The sequence below is a fragment of the Nerophis lumbriciformis genome, linkage group LG09 (genome assembly GCF_033978685.3).
Source record: "Nerophis lumbriciformis linkage group LG09, RoL_Nlum_v2.1, whole genome shotgun sequence".
Lineage (NCBI taxonomy): Eukaryota > Metazoa > Chordata > Actinopteri > Syngnathiformes > Syngnathidae > Nerophis > Nerophis lumbriciformis.
Window position 1 is genome coordinate 11,809,309 of NC_084556.2, and position 20,692 is coordinate 11,830,000.

The 20,692-nt window shown below is 40.9% G+C and overlaps 1 protein-coding gene across 2 annotated transcripts in view; it reads left to right on the plus strand.

The window, feature by feature from the left end:
- The window catches only part of rad50 (RAD50 homolog, double strand break repair protein), a 41,078-nt gene that overhangs the window by 14,928 nt on the left and 5,458 nt on the right, over nt 1-20,692 (plus strand). For both annotated transcript variants that reach the window (XM_061962571.2, XM_072913794.1), the window contains exons 18-27: nt 1,747-1,940; nt 2,033-2,143; nt 2,262-2,354; nt 6,938-7,051; nt 7,127-7,254; nt 7,336-7,437; nt 9,873-9,995; nt 17,546-17,631; nt 17,715-17,857; nt 17,935-18,068. In XM_061962571.2, the coding sequence (XP_061818555.1) occupies nt 1,747-1,940; nt 2,033-2,143; nt 2,262-2,354; nt 6,938-7,051; nt 7,127-7,254; nt 7,336-7,437; nt 9,873-9,995; nt 17,546-17,631; nt 17,715-17,857; nt 17,935-18,068 (1,228 nt within the window). The remainder of the gene's footprint in view (nt 1-1,746; nt 1,941-2,032; nt 2,144-2,261; nt 2,355-6,937; nt 7,052-7,126; nt 7,255-7,335; nt 7,438-9,872; nt 9,996-17,545; nt 17,632-17,714; nt 17,858-17,934; nt 18,069-20,692) is intronic.

Genomic DNA, 20,692 nt, shown 5'->3' on the forward strand with positions numbered 1-20,692 from the left:
CGGATGTGTTAATGTCCTTGCGTATTACCTTAGATTGGTAGACAACTGATGTTTGTAAGCACCCCCCGTTGAGAGGGCAATCAGGTTTCTTTCGACAGTTACAGCCTTTGGAGTCGCTCTGTCTGGGGGCCGACGGCTCATTTGCAATTGTTTTGTTGTGGTTTGAGATGATATGTCGTATATTGTTCATGCAGCTGTAGCTCAATTTAATGTTGTTCTTGTTGAATACTTTTCTTAGGGTGTTGTCTTTGGGAAAGTGTTTGTCAATCAGATTGAGGAATTTGTGTCCAATGTTAGTTGAGACGTTTTTGCTGTATGGGGGGTTGTACCAGATGATGTCGTTTCGTTTTCTGTTCTTTTTTGGCTGGTTTCCTGGCGTGGGTTCATAGGTGAGGGTGAAATTGTATCCGCTTTCATCAAGGGCTTTTTGGTACGGGGGGGGTTGCTTGGTCAAATTCAGCTTTGCTAGATGACAGCATCGATAGTCTTTTATTGATTCCGGTAGGTATTCTTTTCGTGGTGGTGGGTGGGTGGTTGCTGTCATGGTGCACATATTGGAGTGTTGTGTTGGGTTTCGTGAATGGTTGGTAGCTGTTATTTCTCAGGTTGAAAGTGACGTCAAGGAAGTTGACGGTTTGCTTGTTGGCTTCAATCGTGATCCGTAGGCCGTTCTCTTTGAAAATTTGGCATATGCGCTTCTTGGTATTCTCGCTGCTCCTTGGCGAGGCGCGACTCACTGCCAGTCCGTCATCACGGTAAATACCAAGGTTCAGATTGAGGCTAGCGAGCTGGGAGAGGAGGAAACTCCCAACGAGTTCACACGTTTCTGCTCCGTCAAAACTTCCCATAGTGACGTCAAATGTTGCATTGGTCTTTTTTTGCCATGGTGTACTGTTGTGGATGAGAATTGAGTTTTTTGCGTGGATGATGATGTTTCTTTCGTTGCCTGTGATTGAGTCGTAGTCTGAGGCGAAGTCTATTGCTTGAGTCAGTAGGTCTTGCGTGATGGAAGGGTAAAATTCCTCGATATCAAAGGAGATAAAGTTGTGCTGTTGTTTGTCTTGGATGTTGTTGAACCATTTGATTACTGCTGCTATATTTCTCCATTGGTTGAGTGGTGTTTTGTCCTTGATTTTTGTGTTGACTCTGTCCAGGATTATTTTGCTGATTTTTCCTATTTCAGATTTAGTTGGGTTTATTAGTCGGCATGTTGGGTTATTTGCAAAGTTGGGTTTGTGGTCCTTCAATGTGATGAAGGCTTCCTTGTTGGCTGTGGCGTCCACCCTGTCCTCAATGTCCAGTTCAGCCGCGATCCTTTTATTTTCCAGGTGGATGTTCTGTAAGGTGTTGGGTTGCGCTTTTTTGTATGATTTGGTGATGCTTCTGTCCAGTAAGGTGTGGTGTTCTGGTATGTCCATTCTGTAGAAGTTTGTGGTTTTATCGGCAGCTATGATGAGGTTGTTTACTTTCTTGATGCGCTCCTTGTCATTTTTCAGCTAGGTGAATATATATATATATATATATATATATATATATATATATATATATATATATATATATATATATATATATATATATACGTCTATACAAGCTGTACACTGATTACCCTATAGTATAATTAAATTTCAATTCTATAATGTTGTTCCTTGAGATGACATACTGTATAAAAACTGTTTTGCTAAAATGTGTGGTATGTGTCTCACTTTTTTGCGATACTGCCGTTGCATACATTTCTTTACCTTCCAGCTTCCAGCAAGATAGAGCTCAAACGTAAGCTGATTCAAGACCAACAGGATCAAATTCAAGTGCTGAAGAGTTCTGTGAACGAGACCAGAGCAGAGAAACTCCAGTTGAGCAGCGATATGCAAAAACAGCAGCAGCTGGAGGAACAGTGTGTTGATTTCACTGCCGAGATCCAAGCCTTAACCAGAGACATTCGGGTAATTATTGTGACGATGCAATTTTCCACTGAATTTCAAGACTGCCTAAAGTGGGAAATTAAATGTCATGTTTTTGTCTATCGCCCAACCAGGAGGCCAAGGAACAGCTGCTCCCATTGTCCTCCACCCTGGAAAAGCTGCAGCAGGAGAAACAGGAGCTGATGGAGCGCAAAAGACAGAAGCATGAGGAAGGGCAGGAGAAGGTGAAAGCATGTTAAATCACTCTGCCTTTTTGTTAGAAAGTCAAAACCAGCTGCAACACTATTCCTACTCTACTGCTTTTCCATGTAAGTATTCTTGTTACTGCTTTGTCACTGGCAGATCAACGATATCAAAGAGAAAATAAAGACCATCGCCATCTTGGAAAGGGACATCAGCAAGTACCTGGACGAAGGCAAAGATGAATACAAAGAGGTAAATTGGTTGCTTCTTTTGCACTGACTCACAAGTACCGTCAACGTCTTCAGTGTAAGCAAATATATCAAGTAGGGGTGTCCTGATGAACATTTTTGACCTTTTAATCAGATTTTTTGGCCTCAGATCCGATTTGGTTTTAAGTCCTGATCCAACAAATCATAGAACAAAAAATATTTTATAGCATTTTTATAAAGTTTTCTAATTAAATGTATAATTTTCTAGTGTAGTTGTAAATCATGTGATGTATTAAATTTGTGATATTGAATGCTACATACTAGAGATGCGCGGTTTGCGGGCACAACCGCGGAGTCCGCGGATTATCCGCGGATCGGGCGGATGAAATTAAAAAAAATTAGATTTTATCCGCGGGTCGGGTCGGGTGGTTCAAATAAAAAAAAATTAGATTTTAAATAGATTCAGGCGGGTGGCAGTTAAACCAATTCGGAAATATATATACATAGTTAAATGTTGTTACCCACATACGAAAAACGAGCAGGCACCTGCAGCATATGCCACAACAGAAGAAAAAAAAAAAGAGATGGACACTTTTACAGAGCGGAGAAGGGACGCCTCGCCGGGGTCCGGGACCGAGGCCCCTTCCCCCGAGAGGGCCCCACCGGGAGCCGTAGCTGAGGCGATCCGCGAGAAGGGCCCGACGCACGTCCAGGGTCACCACCGCGCCCACCGCACCGACACCCCGCCTCGTCCGCCTTCGCCGCGGCCGGCGTCACGCGCAGCAGGTAAGCAGCTTACCTGCCCGCCACCCCCGTGGCCGGGGGCTCATAACAGGGGTCACTCCGCGCGCTCCGCCCGCGCAGCTTACCTGCCCGCCACCCCTGTTGCCGGGGGCGGGTAACAGGGGTCACTCCGCGCGCAGTGCGCTCACGAAAGGGGTGGGGCTCACCCTGGTTGATATAGACAGCAGCTAGGACGGTGGCCATGGAAGTTGGAACCCGCTAAGGAGTGTGTAACAACCCACCTGCCGAATCAACTAGCCCTGAAAATGGATGGCGCTGGAGCGTCGGGCCCATATACCCGGCCGTCGCTGGCAGCGAGACGCGCTTGGAGCTCAGCGCGGCTCCCATATGATTGTGCACTGGTGTGCGTCTGGGTCGTGACAGCGTGGCACGCGAATGTCCGTTATGCATTGGATCAGTCTCCTTTCTTTAACAGGCAAAAGCTTTATAACCTCACTAATGCCTTGCATCGTCTCTTAGATATATAACAACGGGCGGGTGCGGGCGGATGCGGTTCTGATCAAATGTTAGATCGGGTGGATTGCGGATGGTTGACGACTTTCTGATGCAGTTGCGGATGAAATAATTGCCTATCCGCGCATCTCTACTACATACATATTTTTAACTAAATAAAGTGGTTAGTGCACAGTAACTAAAAAAGGCAAAAATATTAGTATCTTAGAAATGGCTCCTAAATGTCACATTTGTTGCAGCTTGCTCTCCAGTTTGAGCCGTGTTCTGGCAAGACATGCAACCTGGAATTCACGCACACACCTCCTGCATATGTGTAACAAGGAATATGGAAATGTGCAGCAAAACCTCGATTTACAAACGTAATTGGTTCTTGGACAAGGTTTGTAAATTGAAAAGTTTGTATAGTGAAGAAGAGTTCCCCATAAGAAACAATAAAAGCAGGAATAATTGGTTCCAGCCTTGACAATAGTTTCTATTTTAGTGAAGCATTGTGCACTTTGAACACCATATGAAGTGCTTGCAGTACTGTGAATCAAACAAAAAACAAGGAGGGGATGGATCAAATTTCTATTTAATAAAAACAACTGTGCTGTATGCGCTGCTGCCCTGCCAACACACACACAGAGAAACAGATCAGAAATTACAAAAGCCTATAATTATAACAACCATATCACTACAATAATAAACATTTCAAAAAGTAAAATCCACTTATTTTAACATTAACGAGGAGCTGAGGGGAAAAAACAGTTGACAGCGAGAGAGAGCCCCCTCCGGTTCCTTTTCCTGTGTGCTGCTGGAGAGGAAAGAAGAGGAAATGTTCCCTACCTGGGCAATAGGTCTGCTTTGGCATCGTTTTTCAGAATTGTCCAGTCTTTTCACAATTAAAACTTGCGGTACTACGAAGCTTGTCTCATAATTTTTCTATACGGTACTTGTGAGCGCTATTGCACTCTTTGAAAATAGTCTATTTTTTCTATCCACAGCGATTCCCTCATTTTTGCCAAGCTGGTCTGTTGGCTTTTTGGGACTCATATCGAGTTAGCAAAAAGGACAAAACTTTTTAATAGGTGAAAAAAATTACAAAAGGCACACACACTGAAGCCCTGAGACATAACTAGGAAGGCAGAACTGTGAGTGCTGCAATGCGGCGCCCAATGATGCGTTTTCCTGGCAGACTCAATGTAGCGTTTGTACACAGAGACATGGTTCGTGCACAAAGGCATATGTGACTCGATCTACAAACCCTGTTTCCATGAGTTGGGAAATTGTGTTAGATGTAAATATAAACGGAATACAATGATTTGCAAATCCTTTTCAACCCATATTCAATTGAATGCACTACAAAGACACAATATTTGATGTTCAAACTCATAAACTTTATTATTTTTTTGCAAATAATAATTAACTTAGAATTTCATGGCTGCAACACGTGCCAAAGTAGTTGGGAAAGGGCATGTTCACCACTGTGTTACATCACCTTTTCTTTTAACAACACTCAATAAATGATTGGGAACTGAGGAAACTAATTGTTGAAGCTTTGAAAGTGGAATTCTTTCCCATTCTTGTTTTATGTAGAGCTTCAGTTGTTCAACGATCCGGGGTCTCCGCTGTCGTATTTTATGCTTCATAATGCGCCACACATTTTCGATGGGAGATAGGTGTGGATTGCAGGCGGGCCAGGAAAGTACCCTCACTCTTTTTTTACGAAGCCAAGCTGTTGTAACACGTGCTGAATGTGGCTTGGCATTGTCTTGCTGAAATAAGCAGGGGCGTCCATGAAAAAGACGGCGCTTAGATGGCAGCATATGTTGTTCCAAAACCTGTGTATACCTTTCAGCATTAATGTTGCCTTCACAGATGTGTAAGTTACCAATGTCTTGGGCACTAATGCACCCCCATACCATCACAGATGCTGGCTTTTGAACTTTGCGTCGATAACAGTCTGGATGGTTCGCTTCCCCTTTGGTCCAGATGACACGATGTCGAATATTTCCAAAAACAATTTGAAATGGACGGCGTGGCGCAGTGGAAGAGTGGCCGTGCGCGACCCGAGGGTCCCTGGTTCAATCCCCACCTAGTACCAACCTCGTCATGTCCGTTGTGTCCTGAGCAAGACACTTCACCCTTGCTCCTGATGGGTGCTGGTTAGCGCCTTGCATGGCAGCTCCCTCCATCAGTGTGTGAATGTGTGTGTGAATGGGTAAATGTGGAAGTAGTGTCAAAGCGCTTTGAGTACCTTGAAGGTAGAAAAGCGCTATACAAGTACAACCCATTTATCATTATTTAAATGTGGACTCGTCAGACCACAGAACACTTTTCCACTTTGCATGAGTCCATCTTAGATGATCTCGGGCCCAGAGAAGCCGGCGGCGTTTCTGGATGTTGTTGATAAATGGCTTTCGCTTTGCATAGTAGAGCTTTAACTTGCACTTACTGATGTAGCGACAAACTGTATTTAGTGACAGTGGTTTTCTGAAGTGTTCCTGAGCCCATGTGGTGATATCCTTTAGAGATTGATGTCGGTTTTTGATACAGTGCCGTCTGAGGGATCGGAGGTCACGGTCATTCAATGTTGGTTTCCGGCCATGCCGCTTACGTGGAGTGACTTCTCCAGATTCTCTGAACCTTTTGATGATATTATGGACCGTAGATGTTGAAATCCCTAAATTTCTTGCAATTGCACTTTGAGAAACGTGGTTCTTAAACTGTTTGATTATTTGCTCACGCAGTTGTGGACAAAGGGGTGTACCTCGCCCCATCCTTTCTTGTGAAAGACTGAGCATTTTTTGGGAAGCTGTTTTTATACCCAATCAGGGCACCCACCTGTTCCCAATTAGCCTGTTCACCTGTGGGATGTTCCAAATAAGTGTTTGATGAGCATGCCTCAACTTTATCAGTATTTATTGCCACCTTTCTCAACTTCTTTGTCACGTGTTGCTGGCAGCAAATTTTAAAGTTAATGATTATTTGCAAAAAAAAAAAGGTTTATCAGTTTGAACATCAAATATGTTGTATTTGTCGCATATTCAACTGAATATGGGTTGAAAATGATTTGCAAATCATTGTATTCCGTTTATATTTACATCTAACACAATTTCCCAACTCATATGGAAACGGGGTTTGTAAAAATTTGTCAATCCAAAAGTTTGCAAATAGAGGCACTCAGAAAACAAGGTACTGTAACTGTGTCTCCCTGAGCGTGCATCCCTTTTAATGAAATATTTCACGTGAGTACTATCTTTACTTATGTAAACACTGGGACACAGCTGCAGTAAAGATCTCATCAGCCAATTGCCGCTCAATTAAAAAATGCAATTGGCCCTGATCCAATCCCATGATCGGGATCTCTAATATCAAGTGTCGTTGCAGCAAAAGGAGTCAGAGCTCCAAGACACCAACACACAGCTCCACGAGGCTGAAAGACACAAAGAGAAGATTAACAAAGAGATTGGAAATATCCGACAGGACATTGACACTCAAAAGGTAACATATTATAGATGAATATTTCTCTGTAATAGTTGTCCATTTAAGGTTTAACTTGAGTATATTTTCAAACAGGTCCAGGAGCGCTGGTTACAAGACAACTTGACCCTCAGGAAGCGCGAGGAGGAGCTTAAAGACGTAGTGGCTAAGCGGGAGTCCCTTTGCAAAGACATGGGCAACATGCAAGTGATGCAGCTACGCCAGTAAGAGCCCAATCCATCCACGACAACATTGCTAGTGCTGTTCATCTCAACATTCTCACCTCTTCTTGTGCTCTCAAACAGAGAACGACGCGAAGCTGAGCGCAAGCTTGAGGACTTAAAGAAGAACCGCAGCATTGCACTCGGTCGGCAGAAAGGCTTTGAGGAGGAGTTGCTGCATTACAAGTAAGCTTGTCCAAAGCATCCTAGCAGTCTGTAGTTAAAGAGGAACTACACTTTTTTTGGAATTTTGCATATCATTCGCAATCCTTATGAGACACAAGAAGACAAAATGTTTTGGGGTTTTTTTGCATTCTAATTGGTAAAAAACGTCTCGTTCTAACAATGCAGCTAATGGTATTAATCCTTTCTGCCTCTAAATCACTTTGAAAATGTAACCAAAAACCACCAACAATACGTTCTGTAACTGTATAATAACCAAGCTGTAGCGACATTATTATTGGAAGAGTGAACATTGACAAACTGTTTATCTAGCATTTGCCGTAAGCTAGGTTCTGCTTCAACAGCTGAATGGCTTTTGTTTTTGTAATGCACAACACAATGCGATAGGACACCAATCTGTACTGACTGAAAAACATGAACAATCATAGTACAGTACTAGCTCAACAGTGTATGTACTGTAGTTGTATTAACAATTACGACGTGCTGCATCTATCATGATCAATATTATAGTGACTCACTCGATGGACAGTTCTCTGTTTGGACAAGCTGGCTGTGGACGGTTTTTTCGAGTGGATTTTAGGTATGCACGCCATTTATGTCTGTATAGCTTTGCTCCAAATTCCATATTTACAGCGCCGACCTCACTCTCTTGGCTTCCGTATGCTCCAACGTTTCACCCTCTCCGTGCTCGGTTATACAACCAGCAGTTCATCCTCTGTATATTCATGTTCAAAAAGATATTGTTGTGAATCCCCATTTGTCCAAAAATAGTCGTCTACGTTGTCTGTTAATAAGTCTGCCATGATTGAAACATACACTTGTTTGTTTCCGCAAGTAGCAACACATATTTGTTGTCGGAAGGTGGAAGTACGCTGCTTTGAAAACAAATAAATGGGCTGAGGAAATAAGTTCAGGTATTGCATAAAATGAACAAAATACGGTAAATATTGTACATATTGCATATTGTAATGAGTATGTCTGTTACTACAATATGTATATACTTGCAGCGTGTCCGTAAAACGTTGATGGAGGGTTTTTTTGAGGGCTTTGAAAGCTACAATGTTGACTTCTAAGTGCTTGTATTCCGACACCTGACTTCTTCCCCTGAAGTGAAAACCAGTGGTGGTCAACGAAGCCAAGATGGCTGTTGTACAGCAGGCAGCGCGTCAACTATCTGAGTACTCAAATATTAAATATTCCTTCAAAATGCAGATACGAGCAAAACATTAAACTATGCATGGCAGCTCCCGCCATCAGTGTGTGAATGTGTGTGTGAATGGGTGAATGTGGAAATACTGTCAAAGCGCTTTGAGTACCTTGAAGGTAGAAAAGCGCTATACAAGTATAACCCATTTATCATTTATCATTTATCTATGCAATGGTATCGATCCCTATGTTTTATCAAAAAAAAGATTTGTCGAGTGATAGCGAGGATTATACGTCGGTCAAGTTCCCAGAAATATCGAACTATTGTGCTCCAGATGCCATTCTACACAATAAAATAGATGGAAACTTGGAAAAGCATGGAAATCTACAACTTCTTTGTGTGGGGCTGGCTCAAGGAAATTGGTATCAAGACTCTCCCGGATAGGTATGCATCGTTTTTGCTCAGGTAAGGTTGCATTTCATGATTTAACTTTACGTTTAGTGCCATGTTTGTTGCTATTACACGCGCCGTTTACGTTTAACATATTTTTCCCGTCTTTATCAATTTAATGATAAATAATACAACTATAGATGTGAGCTTAATTTATGATTGTTGTCTTTGGTAAAAGCTTTTTAACTCTTTTAGGTTTTGCTCACATTTGCTTTCTTTTATTTAGACTCGCTGAGTTGATGTTTTTCGAAACACTTGTAGCAAACGTATGTTTAAGAAATACAAATGATGTCAAGATAATACTTAAATAAAAAATATCAAACATTAAAAGTACCGTATATCAAACAAACCTTTAACAAAGTGATCACTGCAAACTCGTGCATGCTTCGACTCTACTCCCTCGCACTGGAGTGTGTGTTGCATTTCTCGTCGTTTCGTAAAATGTTACACTCTTCCGCCCTTTTTGATTACCTCTTGAGGAACTTTGAAAAAACGTTTATATTCTTCGCAATTTGAAAGATTGGTACATCCGAAAATAACACAAGCATAGAGCAGTTTTTCTTCGAGAAATGCTAAATGGCACCGTGTTCCCATTGAAAACATAATTAGCTTGACCACCACGCATATTTAATGGTAGGGACGTGAGCCGGACATGACGTCAGTAAAGTCCAAGCAATAGCCGCATCTTGCAAGTGTTTTTTTATTATCTTTAGAGTCTTAAAAAAAAATACATGTGTGTTCTTGTTTCTCATAATGATTGTGAAGGATATGCAAAATTCCAAGAAAGTGCAGTTCCCCTTGAAGGTAAAGCTTTTACTCACATGATTAAAATTACTTTCAGAAAAGAGCTGCGGGAAGATCAGTATGGCAAAGCAGACGAGCTGTACAAAAACAAGATGATCACAATGCGGACGACGGAACTGGTCATCAAAGACCTGGATCTCTACTACAAAGCCCTCGATCAGTGAGTGTTTGACTGATGCACAGAAAATAAAAGTTGTTTAAACTAAAAACAGATACATTATTAATACAGGTTTTAGCTACATTTAAGTAATTTTCTGCAACTTTTTTACAGCATTATCCTTGGATTCATGAACAATAGCATGTGCTTTAAACCTGTCATCAAAAGATGCAAATTACCGTATTAGTCGGACTATAAAGCGCACTGAATTAGAAGGCACACTGTTGACAAACGTGTCTATTGTCATACGTTTTTATATATAATGCGCATTAAGCAAAACAAAGTCAAACTTTATTTGACCCATTCACAATAACACAATAACATTTTCAGTTGTGACACACAACATACAGAACAGTACACTCACTTTTTCAGGGTATTCCTCTTCGCCAAATCCATCAAAATCTCCGTCTGTGTCTGTTGGGCGATTTCGGCATCAAGTATGCCCAAATCCCTCGTTCCTTGTCATCCGAGTCAGTCTTGTGTTAAATAGCTGTTAAGTCATTATTCCGGCCTTTGTGAAAGCTCGGACAACACTTGAGACTGATACCTTAGTCTTGGCATCCACAATCCATTGGCAGATAGTGGCGTAACTCGCCCGTCGTTGCATCCTTGTCTTGGTGAATGTGCTCCCACGCAGCTCATAATTTCACTTTGAATGACCTGTTGACACCAATATTCAGCAGTTTGAGTTCTTTGGTTAATCCACCCGGAATGATGACCATCTTCGAATTGGTTTGCTTCACTTGGGTTTTGACAGTATCGGTGAGATACGCGCGCATGGAGTCATAAATCAATAGTTAAAGTTAAAGTACCAATGATTGTCACACACACACTAGGTGTGGTGAAATTTGTCCTCTGCATTTGACCCATCCCCTTGCTCACCCCCTGGGAGGTGAGGGGAGCAGTGGGCAGCAGCCTTGCCGCGCCCGGGGGACGGAGATTTGTGGAAAAAGCCAGCCAGTCTCTTGACATAAACTTCTCTCAGCCACTCACCCATCTTGTCCTCGTCCATCCAGTCCTTTCTGTAAGCCTTGATGATGAGGCCAGCCGGATACTTTTCTTTCAGCAAAGTCCTCCTCTTGAAAGTGACCATCGGTAATAGTTTCTGGCCATCAGCCTGGCAACCGAGAACTACAGTGAAAGAGGGAGGACTTCTCGTTCCCCGTGGTGCGTATTGATACGGTACTGGTCCCTTTTCTCTTGACAGTACAGTTCACGGGGAGGTCAAAAGTGAGTGGGTCGTCGTCCATGTTGGTGATGTGCTCTTGCCGGATCTTCTTTTCAGTGATCTTGTTTTTGGAGTAGATACAGAAAATGGCCAGCTTTTCTTCGTAATCCTTTGGCAGTTGCTGCTAATGTGGTAGTTCTTATGCGGATGGAGAGACGACGCCTTTTGATAAAACGGAAGCACCAAAAAGGACCTCCTCCAAAGTTGTTGATCTTCATGTCACGTGCTACTACCCCTGTCGCGTTGAGTCGAATAGAGATGCTGCTACCTGCTACTGTCTGTTCAATAACCCATTGTTTAATTTTGTTCTCTGTGGCCATCTCGCTTTGCTCCCTTGGAAACGCTGGTCTTTTTCACTTGGAGCAGGTCATCTTCTTGCTCAAGTTTCTCATCAGGTGTCATTTGGGTGTCCCTCTACACAAACACCATAATATTACCGGTATGTTGACTCACGGTACGTATTACTCAGCAGGTCTCCTGACTATGGGAGCCATAATGCGCCGACAGTGCATCATGCGGTGTGACAGATTTTTAAGAGGCGTGTGTAATGTTGTATAGTCTCAATAATTAACACCAAAGTTTTGGTCTTCTTGTGCTATCACTTGCTAGCATAATTTTTCAAACAACAGCATGAGGCACACACTTCTAGTCAACCTGCAGTCCACATCTATCTCTCAGTTGTGTATAAGAGAGTATGGACAACCCAGTTTCATGCGATCTCCTCAATAATTGGTCCAAAGGCACTTACGTGACTACAGGGCGCAATGTTAAGTACCAGTTTGAATCCGCAGCTAAGCGACACTGCACTTCCTCATTATACATTTATTTTAATTGAAGAGTGTTTGCCGTGTAAAAATGGCCTGTTGTGCGGCATGGGGATGCACCACTCGCAAAAAATGCGGGAAGCAATTGCATACGTTTTCCACAACCCAGGTACTAGAAAAATATGGGAAGTGAAGGTTCGCTGGAAGGCAAGAGAGCCAATAACAGTTTCTTGTGCAAGGTAATCAAACATACATTTACATTGCTTGACAAAACTTTGCTTCAACCTTTTTTGCGTGTGTCAAAAATAATCCAAACTAAACTAATACATATTACAGTAAAAAGCAGCATTAGTTAAGTATTCAAGTTAATTGTCTGTCATTCTGTCTCAACTTGCTATTTTTTTTCTCAGGTTCTGGCTTCAAATTACTTTTACGGCATTGACAAACAGTTTTAGTATAAAAGAAACAATTGGGATAACTGAACTGCATGAGATGTGTTTTCTAATATTTTACCTCTTTTTATTTAACTATACAGGTGAAAGTCAAAGAAATTTGAATATCGTACAAAGATTTGTTTATACCAGCAATTAGACTTACAAAAACTAATAAATTCAATAGGCTTAAACATGCAACTCATTATTTTTCAAGACTTATTTTGATAAATTGTTGATGATTATGGCTTACAGCTAAAAAAAAACCTCAAAATGTAATTTTCAGAAAATGTAGGGTTTTCAAAAACAGTAAACCATGTTCTTTAAAATTATAACAAATAAAAGCCCGACATATTTCACTTTGTTTGAAATGAGTTTATATCAAATGTTAGTTTAGCTAGTTCAGGTCGGCAACCCGCGGCTCCGGAGCCGCATGCGTCTCTTTGATCATAGATGCGGCTCAGCTGCATACTTGCTGACTCTCCCAATTTTTCCGGGAGACTTCCGAATTTCAGTGCCTCTCCCGAAAATCTCCCGGGGCAACAATATTGAGGGCGTGCCTTTTGCGTCCGATTTTACACTTTCTGCGTGCCGGCCCAGTCACATGTTGTATGCGAGCTCTGCCCTTCACACGTAAGTGACTGCAAGGCATACTTGGTCAACAGCCATACAGTTCACACTGAGGGTGGCCGTATAAAACAACTTTAACACTGTTACTAATTTGCGCCACACTGTGAACCTACACCAAACAAGAATGACAAACACATTTCTGGAGAACATCCGCACCGTAACACAACATAAACACAACAGAACAAATACCGAGAATCCCATGCAGCACTAACTCTTCCGGGCTACATTATACACCCCGCTACCACCAAACCCCCCGCCCCCAACCCTCCCACACATCAACCCCCCACTTCCCTCCGTGCGTCGGTTGAGGTGGGCGGGGTTGGAGGGGGCGGGATTTGGTGGTAGCGGCGTGTATAATGTAGCCCGGAAGAGTTAGTGCTGCATGGTTGTGTTTATGTTGTGTTACGGTGCGGATGCTCTCCAGAAATGTGTTTGTCATTCTTGTTTGGTTTGGGTTCAAAGTGTGGCGCATATTAGTAACAGTGTTAAAGTGAAGTGGAGTGAATTATATTTATATAGCGCTTTTCTCTAGTGACTCAAAGCGCTTTACATAGTGAAACCCAATATCTAAGTTACGTTTAAACCAGTGTGGGTGGCACTGGGAGCAGGTGGGTAAAGTTTCTTGCCCAAAGACACAACAGCAGTGACTAGGATGGCGGAAGTGGGGATCGAACCTGCAACCCTCAAGTTGCTGGCACGGCCGCTCTACCAACCGAGCTAAACCGCCCCAAAGTTGTTTTATACGGCCACCCTCAGTGTAACCTGTATGGCTGTTGACTAAGTATACATTGCAGTCACTTAAGTGTGTCTGTAGAAGCCTCATATAACATGTAACTGGGCTGGCACGCTGTTTATACAGCCTGTAGAGGGCGCTAAAGACAGTGCCATCACGGCACGCCCTTATTATTGTTGTTTGGGTGAAAATCAGCAGCCATTCGAGAGAATAATTGCTCTGAATTTCGGGAGTCTCCCGGAAAAATCGGGAGGGTTGGCAAGTATGACGCTGTCAAGCGGCATTCATATAGAACTCGCGAAATAACGTCTCGCGGGCCGCATGTCTGGTTTATACATAGCATAAAGCAAAAAAATAACTGTATGCAGTGTTATTTCATTTTAAATTTTAAAAGACTTTTGTAGCTCCCATTGTTTTCTTGAATTTGTGAAACGGGTCAAAATGGCTCTTTGAGTGGTAAAGGTTGCCGACCCCTGAGCTAGTTAGTTTGTTTCAAACATGCATACAATACAATGTAATGCATCACACAGTTCCAGTTGTTTCATTACAGCACGTCCGAAAAGGAGTAGGAAGAAGCAGAGCTTATTTAATCCTACCCCTTTTAATACCATAGCAATTTTAAAAAGGGTTCAAGATGTTCATCATAATTCTTGTTCTGTGTACTTTGTGAACACTTGTAGTTTGAACTGTCTCTTAAACTGAGTCATATTGGTGCTTTGTTTGATTTCTTTGGTTAATCCGTTCCATAATTTAATTTCACATACTGATACAGGTATACTAAAGGTTGTAAGTGTTGTACGAGCATACAGATGTTTTAAATTAGATTTTCTTCTAAGGTTATATTTGTCATCTTTTGTTGAAAAGAATTGCTGTACATTCTTGGGTAGCAGGTTATAGTTTGCATTGTACATAATTTTAGCTGTTTTCAAATGCACCAAATCGTTGAATTTCAATAATTGTGGTTTAATAAATAAAGGGTTTGTATGTTCTCTATATCCAACATTATGTATTCTAATTGATCTTTTTTGTAACACAGTTAGTGAATGAAGTGCACATTTGTAGTTGTTTCCCCATATTTCTTCACACTAACTCAGATATGGTCACACTAGTGAGCAGTAGAGAATATGAAGTGATTTTTGGTCGAGAACATGTTTTGCTTTATTCATTATTGATGAGTTTCTTGCTACTTTTTAGTTTCACATTTGAAGTTAAATTGCTGAAATTAATGGACCTTTACACAATATTACATTTTATTGTGTTTCATCTGTATACAGTAACCAGAATATTGATGCAGTGTAGTTCTACTCAAATATAAAAAAATTAGATACATACCGGGACATTTACACAGGATTTTGTCTGAATAAATTATTTTAACAATTCACGATTTTGCCCAAAATGTATACATACACAAACAAAAAATATACATGTTCATTGTAGGGATACAAATTTTAACTGATATATTTTTTAACTTAACAATCATTTCAGTATAAAAAAAACTTCCTTCTATAATTCTGACCCATGCAAACAATTAGAATCATTACGTAGAGCCAAGCACTTTTGAATTGTATTGATATTTCAACTTTTCAATTATTTAAATGATAGACAAAAACTATCTCAAACATTCTGAATATGTTTCATAAAATTAAAATAACTATATATTCCACATATATAAATGAGGCCAATAGAACTAAGCTAATATGATTCAACATTGCCGAAACAAGCAGAGTCACATCTTTTTTTGTTTGACAAAAATAACATTGTATTTGTCCTTGACCGTATAATAAAGCAATACAAATCAATTGTAGAACATAAAGGAATGATGAAGTGCATGTTTTACACTAAGAAATCATAAAAGTTACCGGTGCCTCCAGATGAACCATGACGTTAAACATACAGTAGACAACTACTCATTTTGTCATCATGTCCTTTCCCCATGTGGGCTTTTCTTTCTAACTGGTGCCTCATATCAAACGCTTGCTCATCAGTCCTGTGGCTTTACGTTTGATGCAATCATCGATGGTAGGTCTCGGCTAAACGGCACAGGCAGCTTTCTACTGCTTCCATAAATTTTCCCTACAGTGATATTTAAGGAGACTTATCAGATGTTATTGTGTTGAAGCTCGTCTTTAACCCTCCTTGTTTAATTTCTTCAGAACATGTTTGTCATACAACTTGTGAAATGTCTTCTTCCGACATGGTAAGGAAAGCCCACACTGGTGACTGCTGTGTCGTGATGCTTTTCTCTGTACACAACAGACTGTGCACTGTATCATGACATCACAAATATGCGAACATACCGTAGGGAAGTGAACGGGTTAAGGAGCCAGGCAGTAGCAGAAGCCACAACAGAGAGACCAGCGACAAACTCAAAGATGATAAGCCTTTATTATCATCGACTCATTCTATTGGTTGATTTTTTTTTACAATTGCCATGGGTCGATAATATATATGATATTTCCCCCCTCATTCGTATCAGATGAGTCACCTGGTTCATCAGCTGTTTCGACAGCATTATCAAGATTACAAGAAGGTAGACCTGGAATGCCTTCTAACAGATGAGGGGTGTAAGACCTAGTTTTGTCACATTAGTATTTATATATATATATATATATATATATATATACGTATACATGTATCTATATATTGAAATAAATATTTATACATACATATATATATATATATATATATAGAGAGAGAGAGAGAGATTATATACACAGTATATATAGTCGTCCCACAAATATTCCGCTCTATTAACGCCGTAACAAATACGAGACGGTGCCTATGTTTGGAAACCTAGGTGAGTAGCTTCAAACACATTTTTTATTTTATGTTGAAAGCAATTGGTGTGCAGACAGTTGCGGTTACATCCCACATTTTGATTGTGTGTATCTGTGTCTGTGACGCTGCAATTTCACGGCACCCGTTTTTAAAAGGTGTCGTCCAACCCACACCTTGATCTGAAACTGCTTTCAAAGTTGGAAAAATATATTATTGTCTTGATGATTACCTTACAGTACGGTATGTCCACACTTGCTGCAAGAAGTCCTGCTTCTGGACTTCTTTCTGTCATACAAACTAATCAGATTGAAATAGATTACAGAAGTCCTTTTTTTACCCCCGTCTCTTCAGGACTATCCTCATTTGCCATATATGGGCATCCGAATGGGGGTGGGGTGGGAGGTTTCAGACCGCATTAGTGATTCTCATCAGTTAGTGAGATTATTGGTCAAACTGTTCTTGTCACGCAGGAAAGCAACTTCCAGTTTGATGCCTTTATCGCTCTAATCAACCTGCTTCTTTACCGTCTATCAATGTGACACAAATGTCATCCCTTTTTGTTTTTCATCCATCCATTTTCTACCGTTTGACCCTCTCTGGGTCGCGTGACTGCTGGAGCCTATCTCAGCTGCACTCGGGCACAAGGCTGTGTACACCCTGGTTGAATGAATAAATACATTTTGAAAAAAAAAAGTTTTTTAGCAGGCCGTACAAATATAATAACACATTTATATTTCAGGACTATTTTGAAATGCTATTTAAAAGTTGGATGAAACTGAATTAAGAATTTGTAAACCAAGATAAGACTAGACCTGAATCCTTTAGTCTTAAGTGTGCAATGTGTTTACAGCATCATCAGGCAAGTACCATAAGAATGTAACAATTTCCTACAAAATGTGCACTACTAAAAAAAAGATCTGAATAACTCTAATGCACAAAAAATTTTGTCGGTTTGAGTTATTTACGACGCTCCTGTACGAACCTTTCAGAACCATCATGAAGTTCCACAGTATGAAGATGGATGAAATCAATAAAATCGTAAGAGATCTTTGGCGCAGCACCTACAGAGGTCAAGGTACGTTAGCCTTTGTTTGTTGTACAGCAGATGGCGCTCTCTTTCCCATCCACCCACAACACTGTCTTTAACACTTTCCTCAGACATCGAGTACGTGGAAATCCGCTCAGATGTGGATGAAAACTCCTCTGCCGGAGTAAAGCGAAGGGTTTATAACTATCGAGTTGTTATGGTGAAGGGAGACACGGCTTTGGATATGAGGGGACGCTGCAGTGCTGGTCAAAAGGTGACTTTTCAAAAAAAAAATGTACTTATCCTTGTGATTGTTTCTGCATAGACATGATTATGTGGTCATGTCTGCAGGTGCTGGCATCCCTCATTATTCGTCTTGCCTTGGCTGAGACCTTCTGTCTAAATTGCGGTATCCTCGCGCTAGATGAACCTACCACCAACCTGGATAGAGAGAACATTGAGTCGTTGGCACACGCCCTTGTGGAGTCAGTACACACACACACACAAACAGTATCCTTGTGTTTTTTTTGTGTGCCAGAAGATTGTATTATCAAATGTTGAATTCAATTGTTTCCAAGGTCATTTGAAGCCCTAGGCAAGCGTGGACTTGAAAAAAGTCTAAATGCAGCTAGGGCTGGGCAATTACAAACCCTGTTTCCATATGAGTTGGGAAATTGTGTTAGATGTAAATATAAACAGAATACAATGGTTTGCAAATCATTTTCAACCCATATTCAGTTGAATATGCTACAAAGACAACATATTTGATGTTCAAACTGATAAAAAATTTTTTTGCAAATAATCATTAACTTTAGAATTTGATGCCAGCAACACGTGACAAAGAAGTTGGGAAAGGTGGCAATAAATACTGATAAAGTTGAGGAATGCTCATCAAACACTTATTTGGAACATCCTACAGGTGAATAGGCTAATTGGGAATAGGTGGGTGCCATGATTGGGTATAAAAACAGCTTACCAAAAAATGCTCAGTCTTTCACAAGAAAGGATGGGGCGAGGTACACCCCTTTGTCCACAACTGCGTGAGCAAATAGTCAAACAGTTTAAGAACAATGTTTCTCAAAGTGCAATTGCAAGAAATTTAGGGATTTCAACATCTACGGTCCATAATATTATCAAAAGGTTCAGAGAATCTGGAGAAATCACTCCACGTAAGCGGCATGGCCGGAAACCAACATTGAATGACAGTGACCTTCAATCCCTCAGACGGCACTGTATCAAAAACCGACATCAATCTCTAAAGGATATCACCACATGGGCTCAGGAACACTTCAGAAAACCATTGTCACTAAATACAGTTCGTTGCTACATCTGTAAGTGCAAGTTAAAGCTCTACTATGCAAAGCGAAAGCCATTTATCAACAACATCCAGAAACGCCGCCGGCTTCTCTGGGCCCGAGATCATCTAAGATGGACTCATGCAAAGTGGAAAAGTGTTCTGTGGTCTGACGAGTCCACATTTCAAATTCTTTTTGGAAATATTCGACATTGTGTCATCCAGACCAAAGGGGAAGCGAACCATCCAGACTGTTATCGACGCAAAGTTCAAAAGCCAGCATCTGTGATGGTATGGGGTGCATTAGTGCCCAAGGCATGGGTAACTTACACATCTGTGAAGGCACCATTAATGCTGAAAGGTACATACAGGTTTTGGAACAACATATGCTGCCATCTAAGCGCCGTCTTTTTCATGGACGCCCCTGTTTATTTCAGCAAGACAATGCCAAGCCACATTAAGCACGTGTTACAACAGCGTGGCTTCGTAAAAAAAGCGTGCGGGTACTTTCCTGGCTCACCTGCAGGCCAGACCTGTCTCCCATCGAAAATGTGTGGCGCATTATGAAGCGTAAAATACGACAGCTGAGACCCCGGACTGTTGAACGACTGAAGCTCTACATAAAACAAGAATGGGAAAGAATTCCACTTTCAAAGCTTCAACAATTAGTTTCCTCAGTTCCCAATCGTTTATTGAGTGTTGTTAAAAGAAAAGGTGATGTAACACAGTGGTGAACATGCCCTTTCCCAACTACTTTGGCACGTGTTGCAGCCATGAAATTCTAAGTTAATTATTATTTGCAAAAAAAAAAAAAAAATATGAGTTTGAACATCAAATATATTGTCTTTGTAGTGCATTCAATTGAATATGGGTTGAAAAGGATTTGCAAATCATTGTATTCTGTTTATATTTACATCTAACACAATTTCCCAACTCATATGGAAACAGGGTTTGTATATTATAGTGATCGATCATCAGCATATATTACCACGATCAAACATGGCGGAAATGTCTATCCAAAGATACCGTCGTAGTTAACAGTAGGGAAGCAATGGTGCTCAGTGTAATCCTCCACGGAAAAATCAACCTTTATTTACAGTTATCCTGTGTGTGTCTGTGAATGTGTTTGTGTGAATGTGTTTGTCTATGCGCGATCATCCCTGTCCATTGTCGCGAAAGTCAGGCTCGTCACAAAGTAATTAATGTTCAATCAGTCTTGTGCATCTTCCCCCTTAAACAACAGAAAGTGGAACCCAGAACAATAAAAAAAGAATAACTAGCATAGCTAACACTAGCATATAAGTTGAAACACAACATTTACTGTTTAGGAGCAGTGACAGACTTAAGTTTCATTGACTGCTGCAGCTCATTAGTAATCTTGCCCTGAATGCGGACTCACAGGCAGGCACAGAATGTCTTTGTGACCGAACTACTGTATTGGTCCCCACTGGCAGAATAAACACACCTCCTGATTTAATATCTAAAATTTTATATGTACTAAAAAACTTGTGAGACACTTTGTGTTCAAATCATTTTTGAGTGTTTGGGTATAAACATTTTGCTCCTGAAATCATTAAATGTGTTTTATGTTTTGGTACACGATATATTACTGTACCTCAAATTCAAACTACACTTGTTGTGCAAATGTCATGTCAGGGAAATTGTGCTGAAGAACAAGCTCAACCCTATGGGAACAATGAGAAACTTTGGGAGAGACCTGACTAGGCACCTTCCTCAAGGCACCCTTTTAAGGCCTCTTCTTTTTTTTCGTAACATGATTGATGTAACTAAGGTATTGCTGTAGCTTGTTTACTT